Below are 24,196 nucleotides of genomic sequence, written 5' to 3'. Positions count from 1 at the left end.
GTCTACAAATCTGATTATAATATTTATTATTTCCGGTGTTCGTTGTACTTCAAAGATTGATAATGAATAGTTTCGAAGTTCTTAAAAAGAACACGCAAAACTTTTTTTTGCGGGGTGACTACGTAAAACTTACTATTGCTAAATAAGCCGTCGTAAGTCGTAAGATCAAGGTTAAGAAGCAAATCACCCGGCGGCTAAATACAATCATCCAGCCGAGTAGGATCAACATTAGCCAACTAATGTATCCCCGAAAAAAAAGGCAACAACTATTGCCTGTGATTTCCGGCGAGGGCACCAATTTCCCCAGCTCGCACCCATTCGCATTAACTGCTGCTGTTCTCAGTCAGTACTCGGTAGAGATAGATAGATGGAGAAGTAAGAGACACCAGAGGCTTCCCTTGCAAGCGCTTCGCTGAACCTCCTCTAGTCCTCTTCCTCCCAGAACAGAACAGCCGCATTAGGTTCCGCCGTCGTTTCGATCCACTGGTCGCGATGGTCGTTGATCCAGTTCTCAAGGGATTTGACCTCAACATCGCGGCAGTAGATGAGTCAAGCCCCTTGGAAGGAATCGACCTTGTAAGTATTAGTCAACAGATTTGGATTCTTATCGGGATTTTCTAACCGGGAACGGATTGGATTATTGTTGGGTTTCGGGTTTTTAGATCCGATCTGTCGAGTTTGTTGGGTTTTTGTTTTTGTTTTTGAAATCAGTTTGTGATGAAGCAATTCAGTAACATTATTTGGTTGGGCCGCTCCAAACAGACCTACTAGTGGAAGGCGGAGCAATTCGGGGGTGTTTGGTTCAGTGACTTTTTTAGTCCAGAGACTAAAGAAAGTACCTAAAAAGTCCTTAAGAACCAAATGGGAGGGACTTTTTCTATAGGGACTAGAAAAAGACTCTACTGAAGAGTCTTTTTTATTAGTCTTTGGGACTAGAAAAAGTCCTAGGACTTCTGAATCAAACACCTCCTCAGTAACAAATATCCCTAAATTATTGGCCCCGGTCTACTACCAATTTTTTGGTTGGGCCGCTGTTGGCTGCAATCCAAACAGACCTACTAGTGGAAGGCGGAGCAATTCAGTAGTAGCAAATCTGCAATTCTACTGGTCCGATTTAATTAGGCCGTAAAATCCTCAAGTAAACCTTGGTGCGTCTAGCATCCGCCAAGCTATAGAGCACTGGCATTTCACGCACAGGCGCGGCCGAACTCAAACTGACTGTTAATTACTTCGTCTGATCATCGATCTAGCAGGTGTGACGATGGACGGCACGATCAAGCATTTTTTCTACCGTCCCAAGGCGTTCAAGAGTGGACGGAGGAAACATCGGAAGATAAAGGCGGAGTGCAACGCTCGTTCCGCGTGGTACAAGACCGGCAAAAGCATGACATTGAAGGCCAACGGCCGGCTGACGGGCTGGAAGAACATCCTGGTGCTCTACACCAACACGTTCGGCGGCAGCGCGCGAGACAAGGCCAGGAAGACCAACTGGGTGATGCACGAGTATCACCTCAGCGACGTCGAGGACGAGGAAGACGAAGATGGGGAGCTGGTCCTGTGCAAAATCTTCTACCAGACGGCGGGGCCCAAGAGAAGAAGTGTGTTGAGGACCCAAGAGAACAAGTGCCCCTGTGGCATGGACGTTTTGCCATCCCAAAACAACCCCCCAAAAAACTAGTAAAACTTACCGTCTAAAAGAAACTTGTCGCACTTGAACTAAAAGTTGCCATCCCTGCCGTAGTTATGGGCCCGTCTTTTGGTAGCACGAAAGAACGCGGATCTTCTCGAGTTCTTGTGTCCACGATGCTGTACTTGTAGTTCTTAAAACCTTGCAGCTCTTCTCTCGTAATGACATGACTACCTCTCGTTTTTTTCTCTCTCCGCCTATTAACATTTTGTCAGAAGTTTGACCACATTTATATTATTTTGCACTAACTTTAAATGTCAATAGATTGAAATTCAAATTTAGGCTAGTCACTTATCGTTTGTTGTGCATGAAAGCTGACTTCAAATGTCATCTTATGCAACCCCTCAAACGTGCTAGAGCCTTCTAGAGTTAATATAGCTTGGGGTTTTTTGAGCAATTAATTTAGCTTACATGGGAAGTTGCAGCTTGAAATATGATGTGGCATTCCGCCCAAAATAGGCACCACAAACTTTCCGACGTAGATACGATTTCACCGGCCCGGTCTTCCTTTGGCTTCTCCACTGGCTTAAATTTTGTGTGAGGCTGAACTTCACAGGTTGATTCGTTCTTCATGAATAGGTCCATATCATGGTGGAGTGCTGCTATGCACACGATGATGTGCAAACGACAACGTATATCAGTCCGTCTACGCATATCAGTAAAGTGCAGCCGACGGCTGGATCGGGCATCGTCCCGTTGTCGTGCAGGCTGTGTCGTTCACACAGGCGGGCTTCTCATCATCCAGTGGGAACATCAATGATCGCTGATAGTCGTTTCGCTGGACCCTCTTACTACATTTCTTGAAGAGAAAAGGAACCTTGAAATCAAACCCTGCAAATTTCTGGCATCCCAAGTCCACACCAGTCAGTCGCCCACTTTGCCACTGTGTGCGGTGCGCTCCCCTTTCAGGTACCACCTATGTATGCAGAGAGATGCGACAACAATGCCATCCAAACCATACCTGGACTCATAGCACTGTGATAATTTCAGACAAGTTTTGGAACAATCATGCAGTGACACGCGATGATCTTGGCGACAGTAAACCACCATTTATTCTGGGCGCAATTCGGGGCAGGAAACCCCCAAAATTCTCCTTATTCGGGCATTACATAGTCTCACAGCACGGTAACAACAGTAGCATTCCTATATCTTGTTCCTGATCATCTCGTTTTTCTAATGTTCAAGGTATAACGACGACTCTACACGTGTCCACAAGGAAATACACGTCCTATAACATCTTTGAATCAATACTCCCAGCACATACACACAAAATCATACAAGAGCCAGCGGAAGACGTTGCTTGGCACGAAGCCCTGGATCATTCGTTCTTCTTCACGGATCTCGCCTTGTCAGCGCCGCTGTACGGAGCGACGTGGTACGCATATTGCTGGAGGACTGAGAAGATGACCATTTCCAGGATAATCAAGATATTCTGGATTGCCTCCTGGATGTGCTCCACGTCCAGCCAGAAATGGTGAGACTGAATCACCCCTGCAGCAGCCAAAATATCCAGTGCACAGCCCTGCAGACAAGTAACGGCATTCAAGAATCAGGAGTTTGATCGTATTTGATTTGATAAAAAGAAACGGTGTTACAAAATGAAACAGGTGTCGTATTTAGCTAGTTAGTTTCCTACAGCGAAGGATTGCAAGTTAGAATGTTGCCTCAAGCACCCATAGTAGACAATAGGGTGATTCACTCACAACAAGAGTCCACTAGCAATGTCTACTGCAACAAAGTTGTGCGTTGAAAGGTGAAACAATTTAACTGATTTATGCTCATAAACTCGTTTCACACTTATCTCTAGCTTATTTTTTCACGGCAAGGGTAGCCATGTATAGTTGTTTCTTTGCGACCTTTATTATTATTATTACTGAATTTGGATATTTACATGGCAATGCATGGAAAATTAAATTGCAGACAAAGCTCCTATATCGATAACCATCAGCCGTAATAAAAATAAATAAGGTAATTAAATATCATGCTGGACAAAATCCAAAGAGCAAATGAGAGAAGAAGCTTCATGCAAAATTATCACAGATAACATGGCAAGAATAAAATGTCTTAACTATCAACATTACTAAACCAATATCGCCACCTCAATTAAATGTTCCAATGCAACCATCAAGACAAACTGGCATACAATTACATCAATAACATTCATACACACAGACAAAGTAACCCCAAAGATATTTATAAGAATATTCAAACTCTTTCCAGCCAGGAGAGGAAGTGATTTACCTGCCAGAAAGAGAAGAAGACAATCCCTTTGATGCACAAGAACTTCGCAAGAGGCTTGTGAGGTGCCAACTCCTTAGCAAACAAGTGATAGAATATGACCAAGGCATATAATGCCATGGAGACTGAAAAGTTCAGTATAATTGTGAACGTCCAGCTGACCCAGCTGGGGTACAGCCCAAGAAGCTGAAGTGCAATAATCAGAATGGAGCATACAGGCCTAACAACAACAAATTGCCAGGTCCAGTACTTCAGAAGCTTTAATGTCTTGTGCTCCAGCCGAACATTGCGGGGCTGCCAAAGCACAGAACCAGAAGCATATTGGTTACTTTCAGTACACACAAAGTAAAACTAATGAACAGCGTGAAAAGCCTTAACTATCAGTACTGCTAATAGCTTCCAGACTACACATGCAGGACAACATTTAAACGCATATAGGCAAACATAGTGAACAACACATGAAGAATCTAAGTTAAAATCATAACTTAAGCATGACTACTCATATGTACATGGTTCAATTAAAACAGATATTACTATGTGAATAAGTACTTTATTAATGGAGTATAAAAACCTTTTTGTTCAGACCATGAATCACTTTAGTATTACTGAACAATGCAGCATCCTTCAAATATGTAAAGGTTCAGCATGGGTATGCACCTAGGACCCCCTTACTAATTTGTCATTCATAGTGCAGCTTGCATTACCAAAATTCAAGAGCAGATTACAGCAACATTCATCAAACTTTCTATAAGAGTATAGAAGGGTGTAAGTAGATACCAGGAAAAGAGAAACAGGGAAAGAATGATGAAGCACCCTCCCTTTGATTTCATCAGGTACAATATTTTTGCTAATAGATATATTTAAGTAGCTGTACATCAATGCCAGAAACTTAGCAATAACCTGCACAATTGAAAGGAAAAAATATAAGGAAAAGTGAGTGAAATCGCAAACTTCAGGTGAAAATGTCATTGACCCAAGAGGACTCACCAGTGCCTCATAGCATTCTTTAACAGACTCCAAGCATGTAAAAAACGCTTTGCTTCCCTTAATATCCAGAAGACCAACAAAGGAAGTTATGGCATACAGTGGAGGCATTAGCACAATAATGAGTATGGCCTTCTGCTCTTTGGCATTTTTCCAGTAGAAAAGATGTTGTGATACCAGCTGCACTGTGAAATGCATAGATAACATTACACAACAAGCTGCTCCAAGGAGGGTAAGAGTTGGAGCATCCATTTTAGTAAGATCCATCCCTGGGAACATCGACATGGTGCCTGAAGATGCAGATATTCATGTTTATTCATCAGGGATATTAACTTAAGCTAATGATTATTCAAAACAAAGAAGTAGCATTAGAAGAACAAAACACCAAGAGCGTGAAGATTTGTATGATCATTTTCAAGATAGTGAAGAGCCAACTGAATCTCCAAATCCTCATTTGGAGAGTCACTACAGAAGATCCCCTGTCCATTTTTTGCTTGCACTCCAACCGACTCCTCAAATGCACTCATCTGTATTTTATTTTATCAATTTCCTATAACTACTAACATCAAACTACTTGCATTTGTGTTCCCCTCACTCAACAAACTGATGCACTGATTATCGATGTACCGGTCAACTCATAAAAACAAACAGTACTTCTGAGGATAATTTACCCAGCCATACAAAAAAAATACTAGCCAGCAAAAATCTGTAGCAAGAGAGAAGAGAGCAGATAGGAGCAGCGCACAGCAAGGCAGCAGCGGCAGCCAGCAGCACCAACGCGAGGCAGCAGCGGCGGTGTAGCAGCAGCATGATAACGGCCCCCGTCGTCGGAGGCGCCGAGGCAGACAAGGATGCAGACGTCCTCGGCCGCCTTGAGGGTGCGGGCAGGTACCTCAGCGGCGGCCTCCCCGAGGGCGACATGCCTCCGGTCCGCCGCGCCCAAACCCAGATCGGCGGTCGCCACGCGCTGCCTCTCGGCCGGTGCGGTACAGAAAACAGAGGAGGGAGGGAGGGAGGGAGGGAGGGAGCGGGGCGTGCCTACAGCTTCCGTCGGCACGCGGGAGGGAAGGGGAGCAGCTAGCGCCGGTTGCTCGTTGCGGAGCCGCCGAGAGATCTGCAAATTTGGGCGCTGTCTGTCTGACGATACGTAGCTTCCTGTGAAGCCGCCGCGGTCTTAACTCTTTGATGTTGCGTTTCTTGTTTTTTCTTTTCTTGAGCGAGAGAAAGCTGGGATTATATTTACTGCAACAAACATCATGTCTTTACACAGAAGATACGCATCTGGAGGCTCCGCCTGCGGGGCGTTTCTTTCCCTGTCAGCCGACTTCCACGGCTCCACCTCTCTCCCCAGCTGGCGTGACAACTGCGCACCGCGCGCGGCCATGGCTCCACGCGTGCAACTCTGCGCACCTACGTAGAATACATGTCTTCTCTCTTTCGCAAAAACGTAGAGTCCTTGCTTGGCAGATTGGAGCGCTGAGTAGCAGCTTGCCGACATCTCTGTCTAGAACTCTAGATTGGATACACGTTTTCTTTCTTCCAGGAGAAGAAAGAAAGGTGATCTTGCCTCTTGCCGCCAGGGCGCCTTTCTCCGCCGCCATCCTCCGGCGGCTCCCCTCCGCTGATGACCTCGGTCGTCGGTAGTGAGGGGGTCGCCGGATCCACGCGTGTGGATTGTTTTAGTCCTTAGTTTTTTAGGGTTTTGGGCTGTTTATCGCCATAGCTTCGACGGTGGCGATGGCGGCGTCGACTAATAAATCTTCAGATCCTTCTCCAACGAGGCAATCCGCTTTTAGGGTGGGTTTGGAAACCAGACTGTTCAAGCAAGGATGGTGCGGCGGCGGCGGCATCCTCATGGTGGACTTGTGTCCTCAGGCTCCGCCATTGCGACGGCGTTTGCTCCAGCGCCGGCGTGGAGCTTGGGAGGTAGTCCAGGAGCGGATGCAGATTGTGGTCTGCATCGACGGCATCTGGAAGATGGTGGATCTGGGTTCGTGGTTCGTGGCAGGCAGGTATGGTTTCCTCCTCCAACGTCTTAGTTGGGCGGGGGTGTCAGATCTGGAGTTCGATGGCGTGTCCGGGGTGTTGTCCCGGTCTGATTCGTTCAGCGGCAATGGCTTCGCCTTTTTTGGCGAGCCACCTTGGAGGTCCGCAAATCTGCATATCAGCGATGGAGCCGCGTCGAGTTCGGGTGTGGAGGTGATCCGTCATTTTCTTCTTTGGTGGCTGCTATGGTGGTGCCAGAGGCAGGTGACAGGCGTTGGTGTCAAGCTCAGAGGATTCTTCAGTCTTGTTTGTAATTTTACTTCTTGGCTGGTGTTCTTGTATGCAAAGGCTAGCGTTCTGCTGTCTTTTCAGTTTTGTCAGGTCGGTATGTACATGATTTGTACTAGGATCTTTATGATATAAATAAGACACGTATTACCATGAAAAAAAAGCAGCTTGCCGACATGTCATATACTCGTAGGAGACTGATTAAGCTTTAATGCGGTCTCAACGGCCACCCACGCTTGATTAAAATTCAGCGTATAGCATGCACGAGAGGAACTTGTGCTGTTTGGATCTGTACTTATGTGCTTATTGCAAAATTTATTATACCTATATTCTTGAAGATGTATTGTCTAGAAAATCACATTTTCCACTTTACTATTCTTTCTTGCCAAAAGCATCCTATCTTTTCTCACCACGTCAAAAATATTGTACGCAAAACAACATCCGGGTTCTACATCAAAGACAATTATTCCTTGTGCAAGTCATAATTCTCCATGTCTGTGGTTACTAAGTGAGAGGACTCTTTTTTTTTTGCGATGTACTAAGTGAGAGGACTCATTTTCTTAGGTTTTAACACTGCCCTAAGGAAGTCAGTATGCTGGCAGCTGATTTGTTGGCTAGTACTTCCTCCGTCTCTTTTTACTCCGCATATAAGATTTGGTTAAAGTCAAACTACACAAACCTTGACCAAATTTATATAAAAAAATATGAACATCTACAATACTAAGACTATATAGTATGAAAATACGTCTCATGGTGCATCTGATAATATTGATTTCATATTGTGAATGTTTATATTTTTTAATATAAAATTAGTCAAACTCCACAAAACTTGACTTTGACCAAACCTTATATGTGGACTAAAAAGAAACGGAGGGAGTAAGTGCGAGGGCCAACGAACTCTTGTGTGGCAGTCCGAGCCTCCTGACTTTTGCTCGATATTTGACCGAACGATGTAGCCCTTTTTCACATGAAATATAAATCGTCATGACGGCATTTACCTAAAAAAAAATCTTATCCCTATATCACAATATACTTTTATTCTACAAAAGTTTCAAACATTTTCCCCAAAATAATATTCTCCAACAAGCCCGCTAATTATTACGAGTACCTAGCTTAACTAAAATATTTCTTCAACATAACTCAACATATCAGTTCTTTTCAGATATTTCTCTTCAGTTTGATCAGTAATGACACCATTTCCTTATGAGTACCACTTTGTTTATGTCCAATATTATTCCGCATGAAATGAATGCTTAATCCCTAAAATAATATCAAAACTTCTTATCACGGGATATTTGTATATTGTTAATGAAATTCTCCTACATTTTGGGAACAGACATTTCTATCAGAGATCTGTTAAGCATGTGATGTAGGGTGGAACCCTAAATGGCCGATCTTTCACGAAAGGAGCGGATCCCTACGAAGAACGTGATGAACACGAGGGAAAACACGAGGGAAACACGAGGGGAACACGAGAGAAATCACTCGACCAACAAGAATAGATCACACATGCGCTAGATCGATGAACACAAAGGTAAGATACAAGGTCCAAATCCAACAAAGGACGATACAAAGGTAACCGGTTCTTCTCCGTAAGGAGGTCTTGATGGGGCCACCCAAAAGGGGGTCTTGAATCCAAGGGGATCTTCTCCGTAGAGGGGCCGCGGTCACTCTCGAGGAGACGATCCGTATGGATGAGCAAAAGCTATCCTCACATATGAGCTACTACTTTTATAACCCTAAAAATGGGGAGGAGAAGGTCTATTTATAGCCCAAGGGGCGAAGGGGTAAGTGAGGGGACGAAACGGGTACACGGGCCTCGGCCCAGGTCACGCACGCAGGCGGCGGCCGAATGATCCGGGAGTTGGTCCGGATGATCCGGGCTTCGGGGGTCCGGATGATCCGGGTCGGCGTCCGGATGATCCGGTTGTGTTGGAGCAGCTGCGGAAGGTCCGGATGTCCGGTCCGGACGTCCGGGTGTGGCCGGATGATCCGGGCCTGGGTCCGGATGATCCGGCTTCATGTTGAAGCTTCGGGTGTCGTTGGGCATCTTAGCCGGATCGTCCGGGCCGGGGTCCGGATCATCCGGGCTGAGGCCGGATCGTCCGGACGGCGGTCCGGATCGTCCGGGCTTCTGCTGACTTAGCCCTTTTCCTTCTCCGTCTTCACGTCCATCTTCCTCTTCGGATTCTCCTTGCTCCTTGGCGTCTCCATGGCTAACTCCTTGATACCTGAGTATGCACAATGTCTCCGTTTGAGGTAGTAGCCATGTCTCATGGTCATCGAAGTGGAATTGTGAGAGGAGAGATGTCACCTCGGTCTCGAGAGCTCTTGCACGTGATCGAGTCATGGGTCCACTAGGCACTTGATGAGACGATGGTAGGTCCATGGGGATGACCTTGGGATGCTCCGCATCATCTCCCCTCCCTTGGGAAAGATCCGACCTCGGATCGAAATCCTCATCACCATGGTACGGGGAGAGATCTTTGACGTTGAAGATGTCGCTCACGGAGTACTTGTCACGTGGGATGTCGATCTTGTATGCGTTGTTGTTGTAGCGTGCAAGCACCTTGAATGGTCCATAGGCTCGTGGTAGAAGCTTGGACTTACGTTCCTTGGGGAAGCGTTCCTTGCGAAGGTGTAGCCACACAAGATCTCCAATGTTGAATATCATGGGTTTCTTGTTGATGTTGATCTTGGTCGCGAGTCGTTGTACTTGGCGCTCAATGGTGTGCCGTGTATCTTCATGCATCTTCTTGAGGTGGTTGACTCGGGCACTCGCGTCCATGTTTGTGCGCTCTTGGAGTGGTAGGGGTAGGATGTCCAATGGGGACAACGGGTTGAAACCATAGATGACCTCGAAGGGGGACTTGCCGGTAGTCTTGTGTCTTGCTCGGTTGTAGGAGTACTCGGCGATAGGTAGGCACTCCTCCCACTCCTTGATGTTCTTCTTGATTAACACGCGAAGAAGGGTGGAGAGCGTACGATTTGTCACCTCCATTTGGCCGTCGGTTTGTGGATGATATGTCGTGGAGAATAGTAGTTTGATTCCAAGCTTGGCGCATAAGGTCTTCCAAAAGTAACTCAAGAACTTGACGTTGCGGTCCGAGACAATCGTCTTTGGCACTCCATGAAGTCGCAAGATTTCCCTACCAAAGAGATTGGCAACATGTGAAGCATCGTCTATCTTGTTGCAAGGAATGAAATGTGCCATTTTAGATAATCGGTCCACAACAAAAAAAACGGAATCCTTGCCATTTCGAGTTCGAGGCAAACCAAGCACAAAATCCATGCTAATATCTTCCCATGGTTGGAATGGAATTGGAAGAGGCATATATAATCCATGAGATTGAGCTTTAGACTTAGCTTTGCGACATATAGAGCATCGGTTGGTGAAGCGGTTGACGTCACGAAACATCTTTGGCCAAAAGTAATTCTTGGAGAGCGTAGCAAGGGTCTTGTCGCGTCCAAAATGTCCCATTAGTCCTCCTCCATGAGATTCTTGCAAAAGTAACAAACGAAGAGAAGACTCGGGAATGCAAAGTTTGTTAGCTCTCATAAGATATCCATTTTTGATGTAATAGCGTTCCCAAGATGTGTGCGTCAAACATTTGGCATAAGGAATGGCAAAAGTAGGATCATGCTCATACAAGTCTTTTATGTGCTCAAAGCCAATGACATTTAATTCAAGTTGAGTAACAAGCATGCATATACGGGAAAGTGCACCCGCCACAACATTTTCCTTACCTTTAATATACTTGATGACATAAGGAAATGACTCAATAAATTCACTCCATTTAGCATGACGCTTGCTCAACTTAGTTTGACCCTTAAGGTATTTAAGCATTTCATGGTCGGTATGGATGATGAACTCATGAGGGCGAAGGTAATGTTCCCATTCATGCAAAACTCGCACTAAAGCATATAGCTCTTTGTCATAGATGTGATAGTTGAGTTGCGCTCCGGAGAGTTTCTCACTAAAGTATGCAATGGGGCGCTTCTCTTGCGTTAACACACCTCCTATGCCATTACCACTAGCATCGCAATGAATTTCAAAAGGTTTATCAAAATTGGGTAATGCAAGCACGGGAGCATGAGTAAGCAAATTCTTAAGCTCATTGAAAGCTATGTCTTGGGATGTTCCCCAAACAAACGGTGCATTTTTCTTACTCAAAGCATGCAAAGGTGAAGCAATGGTGCTAAAATCCTTCACAAATCGACGGTAGAAACCGGCTAAACCAAGAAAACTACGCACTTGTTGCAAATTGGTTGGTTGGGGCCAAGTTTTAATAGCATTGATCTTAGATTCATCAACATGAAGACCCTTAGAAGATACTACGAAACCCAAGAAAACAAGCTTATCAACACCAAAAAGGCATTTTTCCATATTAGCATAAAGTTGCTCTTTTCGAAGAGTTTGTAGCACGGTGCGAAGGTGGGTGACATGCTCTTTGAGAGATTTGCTAAAAACGAGGATGTCATCAAAGTAGACAACAACAAATTCACCAATGTAAGGGCGAAACACATAATGCATAAGACGCATGAAGGTACCGGGTGCTTCCGATAAACCCATAGGCATGACTAACCACTCATATAGACCAAACTTTGTTTTGAAAGCGGTTTTCCATTCATCACCCTCTTGTATGCGGATTTGATAGTAACCACTTTTAAGATCAATTTTGGAAAAGATAGTGGCACCGCAAAGTTCATCAAGCATATCATCAAGGCGTGGAATGGTGTACCTATAACGAACGGTGATAGCATTGATAGGTCTACAATCGGAACACATGCGAAGGCTACCGTCTCGTTTTGGCACAAGAATGACCGGTACGGCACAAGGACTCAAACTTTCACGCACATGACCATGGTCTATGAGATGCTTTACTTGCCTTTGTATTTCTTTGGTTTCTTCGGGGTTGACGCGGTAGGGAGCTTTGTTTGGAAGCGGCGCTCCGGGGATGAGATCGATTCGGTGCTCAATGCCTCGTAGTGGAGGTAGACCCGGAGGTAGCTCATCGAGGAAAACATCTTGGAATTCCTGCAATAAAGAGGATAACACTAGAGGAAGATTGTGAGAGTTGTTAGTTGTTGGTTCCTCGTCCTTGCACAATAGGACATAGTGTAGGACACTTGATGGGTTCTCACACACTTCTCTCATCTCACGTTTGGTGGCAAAGAGAACTAAGGTTTCCTTGTCGCTCATCGTGGAGGCACTCAATTTGGGCTTGTGGCGCTCACTCTCTTTTTGGTGGTTCGCTCTCTCACTATTCTCTCCACGATGGGTGTTTTGCTTGTCGGCGAGCACTTGGCTTGGAGACATAGGACGTACCACAAACTCTTTCCCTTTCATCTTGAAGCTAAAGTGATTTGTACGCCCATTGTGAATGACACCTCGATCAAATTGCCATGGCCGTCCAAGAAGGAGGTGGCACACGGTCATCGGAAGGACATCACACTCCAAAGTGTCTTCATAGGCGCCGATCTTGAAAGAGACTTGTACTCTATACTCGACTTGGATGGTGCCGGTGTCGCTTAGCCATTGAACCTTGTAGGGGTGCGGGTGCTTCATCTTGACCAATTGGAGTTTGGAGCATAGTTCTTCACTTGCCAAGTTATGGCAACTCCCTCCATCGATGATGACCTTGACGGACCGTCCATTGATGCCGGCCTTTGTGTGGAAGATGTGGCATCTTTGATCTTCGTCTTATTGATGTTTAAGAGTCAAGACCTTGGAGACAACAAGAGCGGGACTTGAGTCTTCGTCACAAAAGATGTGATCATCTTCTTCATCATTGTTCACTTGTCGGTGCATGGCCACTTGCTCAAGGGCTTCCATTTCTCCTTCACTCATGGAGTCATAGGTTCCGTCGTCGTTGAGGATCATGGTGCGCTTGTTTGTGCACTCGAAGGACTTGTGGCCTCGGCCTCCGCATATGAAGCATTTGATGGAACTTGTCTTGATGGTCTCATCGGTTGGGGTAGATGATGATGGAGCTTTTTTGTTGTTGCTTGTAGTAGGAGGACGACTTGAGCTTGTCGAAGCTTTCTTGTAACTTGACTTGTCGCCGTTGCTTGTAGTGGGAGTCATCGAAGCTTGATTGTTGGAGAAGCCGTAGGACTTGGATGAGAACTTGGCATACTTGAAGTCGTCTTGGACTTGCCGTTCCGCTTTCGTAGCTTGATGCACTAGCTCGATGAGGTTCGAGTATGGTTGGAAGTCGGCAATCTTCTTGATAGGGTGATTGAGTCCATTCAAGAAACGCGCCATAGTTTGCTCATCATCTTCTTTGACATTGGCTCGTATCATGGCAATCTTCATTTCCTTGTAGTATTCTTCAACGCTCTTGGTTCCTTGCTTGAGTTGTTGGAGTTTCTTGAAGAGGTCGCGGTTGTAGTAGTTTGGTACGAATCGTGCTCTCATGACATCCTTCATTTGTGCCCAAGTGGTGATGGGTGGTTCACCTCTTGCCGCTTGGCGCTCAATGACTTGTTCCCACCAAATGAGGACGTAGTCTTGGAATTCGAGAGATGCCATTGCGATCTTCTTCTCTTCTTCGTAGTTGTGCAAGCGGAAGATTTTGTCAAGCTTCAATGCCCATGATATGTATTCTTCGGGGTCATTGCTTCCGGTAAACTTGGGCATGGTGAACTTTAGCTTGCCATATCGTTGCTCTTCATTGTGTTGGGGTCGGGGATGATGACGCCCATGTCGGTGAGGATTGACAATCTCATGTTGCTCTTGGCGAGGAGGGGGTCCATTGTCTTCTTGCTCTCGATGGACTTGACGTTCTTGTCTCGCCTGAGTAGGAGCTTGTCTATCTTGACGAGGAGCTTGTCGATGCACACGTGCTTGGAAAATCCTTTCTTGAGCTTCGTCGCGAAGTGCTTCTTGATGTAGTCGAGCTTGTCGGCCTCGATTGGCTACGGCACGACTTGAATCGTGAAGGGCACGTTGCGCCTCAAGTGCTTGAGCTTCACGTAGTTGTTGTTCTTGACGTTGCGCCTCGGCTTCTTGTGCATCTTGATGTTGTCGCGCTCGCTCCTCTTGTTCTTGTTGTCGTTGGCGTTGTCGTTCTTGTGCTTGTGCGAAAGCAGCTTGGTTTTGACGATGTCGATGCTCTTGAGAGTCGGTGTCGTGTAGAGGATTGAGGTTAGCTTGACGGTCTTCAAGCGCGGCACGACGAAGAGTGTTCGATGTCGGTGTACTTGAACCGGAGAGGGTGTCGTCGGAGTGTCGACTTGAGCGGCTCCGTCTTGAAGAGGACGAAGTTGTAGAAGAGCGGACCATCATGGTTCGGATATCTTCTTTAAGGGAACTCTGGATGTGTCGAAGTAGTCTCTTGTACGTTGCTCGGATTGTCGTAGGTCGGTGGCGAGATTGTCGATGCGGTCGCCCAAAGCAAGTTGTTCTTGATGCAAAGCCCGATGTGCACCAAATAGTTGAGTCTTGGTGACGTAGGATGACATGTCGTTGTCTTGCTCCAATAAGAGTGGGTTGGTAGAATTACTTGGCCTGTCCATCATTCCAAACAAAGATATGTGAGTGGGAGAAAAGGAAGAACCAATACCAAATGTACCTTGACCGATGTTGAAGATGGATCAAAGATCACTCCAATGTGTAACAAGGAAATAGCACAATTGGTACCAATTCTTGTCGGTTCCTCACACCTACACAAGTAAAAGCTTATGGTGGAGCTTGGTTAGGATGGTGGCACAATTTTTGATGCGAATGTAAGCAAGATTCAATAATGTTGGAGAAGATTCGCAACTTGTAAATGCAACAAGTAGACCAATAGCAAGATATGGTACACGGAAACACAACACACGGAAAGATAAATGGGGTCGTGCAATCAAGGGTGAGCCAAAATGTGGAATCCACGAAAATGCTCTTGTTGCACAACACTAGAGAGACGCTAGCACGATTGCACAATAGGCGGATACGAACTTGTGCACAACGTACTAAGCAAAAATGCAACGACTTCTATCCCAAGTATGCTCTATGTATGATGTTCCGGAGATATGACCGAGTATGACAATCTTAATGTTGTATGATGCTATGGTTCTTGCTTATAAGCTCGTTGCTTATCTTTCCCTTTTGCTTATAAGCTCGTTGCTTATCTTTCCCTTTTGCTTAAAAGCTTGTTTGGCTCTTTGTTGTTTGAGCTCTTGTTTCATGCAATGCTTCACGAACCAAGATAGCAATTGTGAATGCAATGACAACTTTGTGACACAAGAGATGATTCCAAGATATGCAACACGATGATAGTATGTATGCTATGGGAAGTATGATCACTAATGTGCACAAGTCAAGTTGCCGGCAATACTCAAAGGCTAGTCTCGATGGGAAAGGTACGCAAAAGTAAGGCTATGGGGTTATCAATGCAAATGCAAGAGAGTATGATGAGATCACGATACCAAGATTATACCAATGTGAAGTTGATACCACAAGGGTGTAGTCGTTCGTAGTAGTCCTTGGCAAAGATGAGCGGTGGTGATGTTGATGTCGAACCGTCCCTATGTAGCCGAAACACGAGAGGAAACGGTGAGCCACAACTCAAATTCTCAAAACCAAACGTGACAAAAAGTGTCGGAATAGGTAGCGGTCAATTGGTGGTATGGTTTGGGGTATTGGAAGGGTTTGCGGAGGAGTTTGCGGAAGTTAGGTGGTGGTGGTCGAAGTGGGTATGCGGAGGCGTAGGCGGCGGTGGTCAAAAACTGCAGGAAATGCAGTTTCGACAGAAGAAGCCGGATGATCCGGGCCAGGAGCCGGATGATCCGGGCAAACAGCTAGATGATCCGGGCGGGTCAATCTCGCTCGGGGATGGCTCGGGATGAACTCGAAAACGGCCACAAATTTGGGGATTTCACGGATTTTGGAGGGATTGCGAAGTGGAGATGGTGAGGGAAGGCTAGATCCACTTGCAACACAACAAACTCACGGATCAAAACCAACAAAACGTCATCAAAACTCACAAATCACAAAAAATGGGGCTATTTTTGTGGGGATTTTCGGATTAGGATGAAAAACAACAAAATCAAGCTAGAAAACGAAGAGGGGAGGCTCCGAAATCGTGATCAACGTGGCTCATGATACCAAGATGATGTAGGGTGGAACCCTAGATGGCTGATCTTTCACGAAAGGAGCGGATCCCTACGAAGAATGTGATGAACACGAGGGAAAACACGAGGGAAACACGAGGGGAACACGAGAGAAATCACTCGACCAACAAGAATACATCACACATGCGCTAGATCGATGAACACAAAGGTAAGATACAAGGTCCAAATCCAACAAAGGACGATACAAAGGTAACCGGTTCTTCTCCGTAAGGAGGTCTTGATGGGGCCACCCAAAAGGGGGTCTTGAATCCAAGGGATCCTCTCCGTAGAGGGGCCACGGTCACTCTCGAGGAGACGATCCGTATGGATGAGCAAAAGCTATCCTCACATATGAGCTACTACTTTGCTAACCCTAAAAATGGGGAGGAGAAGGTCTATTTATAGCCCAAGGGGCGAAGGGGTAAGTGAGGGGACGAAACGGGTACATGGGCCTCGGCCCAGGTCACGCACGCAGGCGGTGGCCGGATGATCCGGGAGTTGGTCCGGATGATCCGGGCTTCGGGGGTCCGGATGATCCGGGTCGGCGTCCGGATGATCCGGTTGTGTTGGAGCAGCTGCAGAAGGGCCGAATGTCCGGGTCCGGACGTCCGGGTGTGGCCGGATGATCCGGGTCTGGGTCCGGATGATCCGGCTTCATGTTGAAGCTTCGGGTGTCATTGGGCATCTTAGCCGGATCGTCCGGATGGCGGTCCGGATCGTCCGGGCTTCTGCTGACTTAGCCCTTTTCCTTCTCCGTCTTCACGTCCATCTCCCTCTTCGGATTCTCCTTGCTCCTTGGCGTCTCCATGGCTAACTCCTTGATACCTGAGTATGCACAATGTCTCCGTTTGAGGTAGTAGCCATGTCTCATGGTCATCGAAGTGGAATTGTGAGAGGAGAGATGTCACCTCGGTCTCGAGAGCTCTTGCACGTGATCGAGTCATGGGTCCACTAGGCACTTAATGAGACGACGGTAGGTCCATGGGGATGACCTTGAGATGCTCCGCATCAGCATGAGTGATTACCTTTCTTCAGTCCACCTGTTAGGCTCTACGGTGTAAGAGCATCTACAATTGGATTGGGCAAATCCACCCTCCCAAACGTCCGCCCGCGTGTCTCTGGACAACACCAAACGGATCCTCATTTGTCCTTTTGGACAACCACATCCATTATATTCAAATTCAATGCACATCCATCATATATCACAAATTCATCACCAATGCAACAATGCAACGAAGCAAAATAAAGAACAATTCAACACATGCCAGAAGAAAATACAATAATTCATAGATAGACAAATAAATCATAGATCTCCAAGCCACCAACACAATGAGGAACGCCCCATCTCCATCAGACGATGCAAAGGCCGAACGACACGGAGTGTGTTGGAGGCGGCGGATACCCCCATAAGGCGGTACTCCAGCATCGTTTAAAGAAGAAATGTCACCTCAGAATTTTGCCTATCTATTACAGTAAGAGGCAAGCATTGAGCCCTTGGACTCTAGCCATCGATAGCGCCTACCAATCTCAGTAACCAGTTATCTTTATCATTTAGAAACAAATATCGACAGAGCTGAAGCTGTCATATTATGAAATGCATCTATAAATCAATAAAAATGGAACGGCAAAAATGGACAAGGTTTGAAACTTACACCTATATCCTATACTGATACAATACATTACCCTCACCAATGTATTGAGAGACTATAACAAAGACACTATTTACAACCGGATCAACCGCTATACCTACACGATATTTACAGCAAAATCTCCTCCCACTCCTGAGCACAAGTGACAGAACAGGATACTATAACAAGACTGGATGAACTAATCTTATGTGACCTAGACTTGGCAGACATACCATTCAGATGGTACTTAACCCAAGGCTAAAGAAGAAAAGATCTTGCGACGATCAAAAACTCTACTAGCGCAGCATCTGTAGGAGCGAAGAACGATTTTTAGGGTTCAGCCAGCCCATGGGACCTCCTCGCGCCGCTGGCTGATGAATATCGGCTTCTCGTCTTTGTAGTGCTCTCAGGAACTCCTCTGAGCTCAGGTGCCCATCATTGTTCATGTCAAACACATGGAAAATGATGTCCACCACTCTGTCGGTTAATTCAACACCACAGACCTATAACAAACCAGAAAAGGCATGAAATCAGTAAAAAAAACATGTTATAGTATTAGGTACATGATTGAACAGCCGAAAGGACAGCTAGAAGTTAAGTATTCCTTCTGTCTCAAAATGTAAAAGTTAGTGTCATAAAACGTCTTACATTTTGAGACAGAGAGAGTAATTATCTAAACGCTTAAAACAAGCTTGGTACAAAATCTTACATGCTGTGCTGCACGCTTCAGATCCTGCTTTGTCAACAGCCCATTTACTTGACCATAAGCAAATATAGCCATCGTCAATGATTCTAATCTTCGGCGTAAATCAGCAAATGCCTTAAACTCCTGAAGTCCCAGAAAATACATCTATAAGAACCACATGAGAAAGTAATTACGCAGAAAAGACCAACATGACAGCAAGTCAAACCTCAAAGGTAATGCGCAAGTGCTTGAGATAAGGGTCATTTTCCAACGTATCAGCTCTATCAAGTAGCTTGCTAATGTGATTCATGTCAGCAGAAGCCACCATGGACAGTGCAAAATCCTTTGCCGGGATAGTGTTCGTCGACTTGACATCATAATGACTGAATTCCAGACGAATAATCTGCAGAGAAATGAATAAAGGGGGCTGAGAAAAACAGAGGGAGTTTGAGAGATATACAAATGGAAAAACGCTGGACAATTGCAATATCGTAAATGTAAATTTAGATAAAAAACACACACTTTCAATACACAAACTATGTTAAAAATATTTTATAGCTATACAAAAAATGGAAGCAAGCAAATATGCCATTCAGATTTAAACATCAGAAGAAACATTCACTTTCCATTATGAAATAAAAAATGTTGCATCCTTCCAGTATGCAAAAATAAAACATTATGTACCAGCTGCCAGTTTGCAAATACGGTTATAGACTGACTAGAAGATAAATGGTTCAGGGGAGATGATGAGAGAATGTGAGATTGCGTTTCACGTTCATTACACGACATGCTTTCTGACAAGTCACTGAATATTGCATGCATTAATGAGAGGCCGTGCCTAGTGAAGTCCACAAAAGGAATATGGAAGAAGCAAATTACCTCTTCATGCAATTCCTTCAAAAAACTTGTGAACTTATCAAAGTGTAGAGGTTCATTCCCATCATTACCAAAGAAATACTCAACAACCCCACCATTTTCCACAGACTGGCCAACTTTAAATCCTGTACGTAAGCCATGCCTATGGGCAGCTCCTTGTCTGTTATAGGACCGCATCAATGCCATTACTTTCTTGAACTCTTCTTTGTCTATCTCCCTGGAAATGATGAGAATCGACAGATAAGAACAACAAAACAACCGAGAAGAAGATTGCCAAAATTTGTTCATTACCCTTGTTTTACCATCAACTAACAAGCCAGATGATTGAACATGCTCATAAAGAGCAGGTCTTTTTTTCTGGACGACAAGAGAAATTAACTGCACGCGAATGATCACAGGTAAACAACAATATAGCACAAACAAGATATATTATTCAAATGTATCTTGTTTATGCATAAATCAATCAAAGAGAACAAAAGGGGATAACATACCTTTAGCAGCTTCAGTAAACAAAACACGTCTACACGATAAACAAAGAAAATTGGATTCAAGCCACTAAACTTGATACATAACACCGCCTATTAATTAATTTCTTCTCCTACCAAAAAGTCAGTGTTTTACTATTATTTGTTTTTTAATGCAAACAGAACTGTAAGAGCAACTCCAAAGGGCCGACCCATTTCGTCCGCCTGCGTCCGTTTGGGTCGGCGCGGACAAAAGTGGCGGCCCAACGCGCCAACCCAAACCCAAATCACGTCCGCGCCGACGCATTTGCGGCCCAAATTTGCGCCCCAAATGCGTCGGCGCGGACGCCGAACGGACGCTTCGCGCGCCTTCTCGCTATCCGCCGCGTCCCCACATGGCGGCCGTCCAACTACCCGCTGCCCACGCGGTCAGCTTAATTTCTGACGACGGGCCCACGCGTCAGCGACGGCGCTCGTCCTTTTTTAAGCCGACCGTGCGGCGGGGCCGTCCTCATCCAAACTCGCCGTCCACATCTGCCCACCTTTGCTCCCTGGTCACCGGCAAACCCTAGTCACCACAACCACAGCGAGATGGGCCTCTTCTCCGGCACCAGCGGCAACAAGGCCAAGGGCAAGTCCCCTCCACCCCTTCCCCTGCAGAGTTCCTCCCACATCCGCCGGCGCCTCGCTGGCAGAGGCAGTGCGTGAACGTGCCAGTGCACCAGGCGGAGTGGCACTGGCAGAACCGCCAGCCTCTGCGTATCCGGACGTGACGTTGCCGCACGACTGGCATCTGGATCCAGATAGGATCCCAGTGCCGGCAGCGCCGCGGACGGCTCGTGCTCACGCGAAGGAGGTGCGGCGCCGGCGGGCGCTGCTGACACCGGAGCAGCTCCTCGACAAGGCCTACGCAACCGACTCACCCAACTGGGCGAGGTGGTTCGCCTTCGAGCACGAGGAGGCGAGGCGACGGGGTGTGCGCGAGGTCGACCGGAGGCCAACGCCGCTCGTCGTCCGCGAGGAGGACGAGCGGCGCAGAGCGGAGGCGGCGGAGGCGGAGCGGCGCACACCCCCCTGCCCCGGCACTGCCTGCGCCGGCACAGCCCGACATGGCGGCGCTCTGGAACACGGCGTTCGCCTGGGCCGGGCCGGCGCCGACGCTCATCGACCTCACGGACCCCGAGGACGACGACGACGACGCCTAGGGCAGCGCGCCGCCTCGTAGTTTAGGCTGTTTTTTTTAATGCAAATGTGGACGCGTGGACTCTCGCCGGCCTTTGTGGCCGGCTTTAATGTTTAATTAATGCTGTTTTTCCTTTTTTTTAATATGCATGCGTTCATTTTTTTTTGGCGCCGTCAAAATGGGTCTCAGGCTAGCGTTGGGCGCACGCGCCGACCCAAATGCGGAAGCGGGTATCCGTGTCCGTCTGGCCGACCCAAACGGACAAAAAGCGGACGAAATCGCCGTCCGTTTGGGTCGGCCCGTTGGAGTTGCTCTAACAGGTTTGCTAATCAACAAACAGCTACATGGATAATACATATAATTCTACAGCAGGACCGTGTTCATAAGACAAGGTAGTGTGGTAGAAATAGAACTCACCCACTGAGATCAACGTCGAACATTTTGAAGGCCGCACTGAAGCTTGACTCAGGAATGCTGAGTAATGTAACAAAGAAGATGTACCTGCCATAGCCACCAAAAGCATAAATCACCATCAGCAAAGCTGAGTACAGTCATATAACATGGTGTTTGTGTCAAACGGGGAGAAATCACAATTCACTTACTCGGCAAATGAGATGAGACCATCGGTGTTTGTGTCGAACAGGACAAAGAATTTGGATGGCGCGCAGTGCAGCTCTCCGGGGCTGGGTTCCCCCCTTAGCCTCCCTTCCCGCACGACGTTCGACTCCGATGGAGGGAAAACAGGGACCACCGCTCTCATCAAGTCGGCAGGCAACATGAACATTTCCCCATCCGGTTTTCGCACAGACGCAAAGTACTCAAAAATCTACGCAGATAGCACCAAAAGTTAGAAAACATAGGACAAACCAAAATCAAATTACACGCAACCACCTACAATGCAGACAATGATGCTTCACCTTTTCCGGAGGGCTGCGAAGCCGTATCCGTTTCTCGTAGTTGAAGAACACCCTTCGGCGGTATGAGTCTGCAGTGAGAGCAGAGAAAAGGGGTTTTGATCAGATGATCATCATGGGTTAAAATTTTCAAAACTTAGCATATAATAGCGATAAATGCACGTAGTTATAGCCAGTTCATGCTTATTTGCTGTCTGATCTGAAAACATGACAGAAAGCGTCGCAAGACTTTACTACATTAATACTACTCCCTCCGTCCGGGTTTATTACTACCTCCGTCTCGGTGAATACGTCATTCGCGTAGTTCAAGGTCGATAATTTAACTATCTAAATATGTATTATATGTGACAAAAAATATATATTTAGAAACTACATCCGTGTAGAAATCTAGTGATATACTTTTCATGACATATAATAAATATTTAATTCTTCAAATCGATGACCTAGAACTACGCGAATGACTTAGGGGGTGTTTGGTTCAGAAGTCCTAGGACTTTTTCTAGTCCCAGGGACTAATCAAAAAAGACTCTCTAGTAGAGTCTTTTTCTAGTCCCTGTAGAAAAAGTCCCTCCCGTTTGGTTTCTAGGGACTTTTTAGGGACTTCTTCTAGTCTCTGGGACTAAAAAGTCCCTGAACCAAACACCCCCTTATTCACCTAGACGGAGGTGGTAGGCCTAAAAACAACTTTTCTTAGACCAAGACACATAGTAATTTGCTCACATTAATTCTTCCATTCCACTCCCAATGCACTCTCTCACGTGCATGCAGCCAATGAAAAAGCGAAGTATATTAATTTTCCAACCATGGCACCAACAACAATGGCTTTCAATGCAACCATTTCATTGGTTGCATGCATGCACCTTTTCAAAGCGGGGCCTTATAAAAGGGGACATGTCTGTGATGCTGAGAGGCCTAATAAACCCGGACAGAGGAAGTAGTAGGTTTGGATTTACTACACCACCCAACGCCGTGTCAACAGGTTTGGATATTTGCGGCCAGTGGGCTTATCGCTTATCTGGAGCTATATCGGTACAGCAAGGCAAGCACCGTACCTATCGCAAACGTACTAGTAACGTTCTTTGCTAGAAGAAGAAAAGTAGGGAAGGCGTGAGATCAAACTATTGGGAAAGGTAGCAGCAGCCGCTAAAAAAAGGCAGTGTTGGTGGGGGGGAAATCATGCGAAAGCGCGCGGCTTTTCCAGACCCCAGCGGGCAAGGAAAGCAAGCGTCACGGGGCAACGGCGGCGGCGAAATCAGACGCCTGTATCGCCCAAACGCCGTTGGAACCAAGGACGGACGGAGCGTCCTGCACCGTACATCGGAGTAAATTGGGGGAACAGGACGGCTCACCTGCGAGCAGGAACCTCGTCTTCTTCTCGTGCCGCTCCTCCACGGCGCCGGCGGCCGCCGAGATCTGCCCGGCCGCGGCGATCTGTCCTGGCGCGGCGGCGCGGGCCAGCTCGCCGGAGTCCGCGAGCGCCGGCGGCATGAGCCAGAGCCCCAGCCCGGACCCTGCGACGGCCGCGGCGGCGGCGGCGATCACCCCCTCGCGGACGGTCGCCTTGGCCTCCGTCGTAGCGGCGGCGCTGGAGAAAGCTGCGCGGCCGGCGGACTGCGCCGCCCTGAGCCGTCCGACGGCGGACCGGAGGAGTCTCAAGGGTGCCATGGGCGTGGGATTATCGGGGTCCCGGTTTCGGCGGGCGGCGCGGATGAGGAGGAGGCGGTTATTATGATGGTGGTGCGGAGGAGGAGGAGGAGAGTGTGAGTGGACTCTGTCCGGCTTGTGGGGGAGGGAGGAGGCGGCGATGCGTCGATGCGCGGAGCACTGGGAGAAGTCAGAAGAGAAGGGGAGAAAATGGGGCGGGTTGTGGGCGCGTCGGCGTCGGCAGGGGGGCCGTCCCTTTTAACGGGGAGGTGGCTGGCCGTGCTGTGGTGGTGGCTTGACTCACATTTCCCGTGTGATTTATTACGTGCACCGAACGGTGTTGTACTGTATCGTACGTACTGCGGGTGTACTGACTGCTGGCGTTTATGCTTGCACGTTTCACGGTGCTGCTGTGGGCGGCTAGTGTGGTACTGCGGGCGGACGGTTGGTAGCACACGGATTCGGGCCATACGTAAAGCTGTCCGTCGTGTACGTAAAGCTGGTACTCATCAAACAGATA

The 24,196-nt window shown here is 47.0% G+C and overlaps 3 protein-coding genes across 4 annotated transcripts; 1 reads left to right on the top strand and 2 right to left on the bottom strand.

Annotated features, from left to right (window-relative positions):
• The first annotated feature begins 285 nt into the window (after positions 1-285).
• LOC109755731 (NAC domain-containing protein 73) lies at positions 286-1,875 on the top strand. Its single transcript, XM_040400473.3, has 3 exons — positions 286-576; positions 712-730; positions 1,254-1,875. The coding sequence occupies exons 1-3, from the start codon at positions 493-495 to the stop codon at positions 1,676-1,678; spliced, it is 528 nt and encodes a 175-aa protein (XP_040256407.1). The 5' UTR covers positions 286-492; the 3' UTR covers positions 1,679-1,875.
• An 841-nt stretch (positions 1,876-2,716) lies between these two features.
• On the bottom strand, positions 2,717-6,200 carry LOC109755728 (protein LAZ1 homolog 1). 2 transcript variants are annotated; one of them, XM_020314617.4, is made up of 5 exons: positions 5,948-6,200; positions 4,913-5,199; positions 4,703-4,825; positions 3,929-4,219; positions 2,717-3,209 (listed from the first exon to the last, which is right to left on the bottom strand). In XM_020314617.4, the coding sequence occupies exons 2-5, from the start codon at positions 5,192-5,194 to the stop codon at positions 3,006-3,008; spliced, it is 900 nt and encodes a 299-aa protein (XP_020170206.1). In that variant the 5' UTR covers positions 5,195-5,199; positions 5,948-6,200; the 3' UTR covers positions 2,717-3,005. The 2 variants fall into 2 exon arrangements, with proteins under 2 accessions (XP_020170206.1, XP_020170207.1); XM_020314618.4 differs by having other exon boundaries at positions 5,952-6,145.
• An 11,669-nt stretch (positions 6,201-17,869) lies between these two features.
• Positions 17,870-23,903, bottom strand: LOC109755727 (calcium uptake protein, mitochondrial). The gene is made up of 8 exons (XM_020314616.4): positions 23,382-23,903; positions 22,036-22,103; positions 21,721-21,944; positions 21,536-21,619; positions 19,475-19,688; positions 18,822-18,998; positions 18,620-18,739; positions 17,870-18,413 (listed from the first exon to the last, which is right to left on the bottom strand). The coding sequence occupies exons 1-8, from the start codon at positions 23,695-23,697 to the stop codon at positions 18,207-18,209; spliced, it is 1,410 nt and encodes a 469-aa protein (XP_020170205.1). The 5' UTR covers positions 23,698-23,903; the 3' UTR covers positions 17,870-18,206.
• Positions 23,904-24,196: the final 293 nt, after the last annotated feature.

This window comes from Aegilops tauschii, chromosome 2 (genome assembly GCF_002575655.3).
Source record: "Aegilops tauschii subsp. strangulata cultivar AL8/78 chromosome 2, Aet v6.0, whole genome shotgun sequence".
Classification (NCBI taxonomy): Eukaryota; Viridiplantae; Streptophyta; class Magnoliopsida; order Poales; family Poaceae; genus Aegilops; species Aegilops tauschii.
This window is presented reverse-complemented; position numbering and strand designations above follow the sequence as displayed.

What these genes read in the sequence shown, in the direction of transcription:
- LOC109755727 (XM_020314616.4), bottom strand. Translation starts at nt 23,697, where the DNA reads ATGGCACCCTTGAGACTCCTCCGGTCCGCCGTCGGACGGCTCAGGGCG. An exon ending in TTCGCAGCCCTCCGGAAAAG is followed by an intron (nt 21,945 to 22,035) that starts GTGAAGCATCAT and finishes CTATCTGCGTAG; the next exon opens with ATTTTTGAGTACTTTGCGTC. An exon ending in GGTCTCATCTCATTTGCCGA is followed by an intron (nt 21,620 to 21,720) that starts GTAAGTGAATTG and finishes TGGCTATGGCAG; the next exon opens with GTACATCTTCTTTGTTACAT.
- LOC109755731 (XM_040400473.3), top strand. Translation starts at nt 493, where the DNA reads ATGGTCGTTGATCCAGTTCTCAAGGGATTTGACCTCAACATCGCGGCA.
- LOC109755728 (XM_020314617.4), bottom strand. Translation starts at nt 5,194, where the DNA reads ATGTCGATGTTCCCAGGGATGGATCTTACTAAAATGGATGCTCCAACT. An exon ending in AAGAATGCTATGAGGCACTG is followed by an intron (nt 4,826 to 4,912) that starts GTGAGTCCTCTT and finishes TCAATTGTGCAG; the next exon opens with GTTATTGCTAAGTTTCTGGC. An exon ending in TCCCTGTTTCTCTTTTCCTG is followed by an intron (nt 4,220 to 4,702) that starts GTATCTACTTAC and finishes GTGCTTTGGCAG; the next exon opens with CCCCGCAATGTTCGGCTGGA.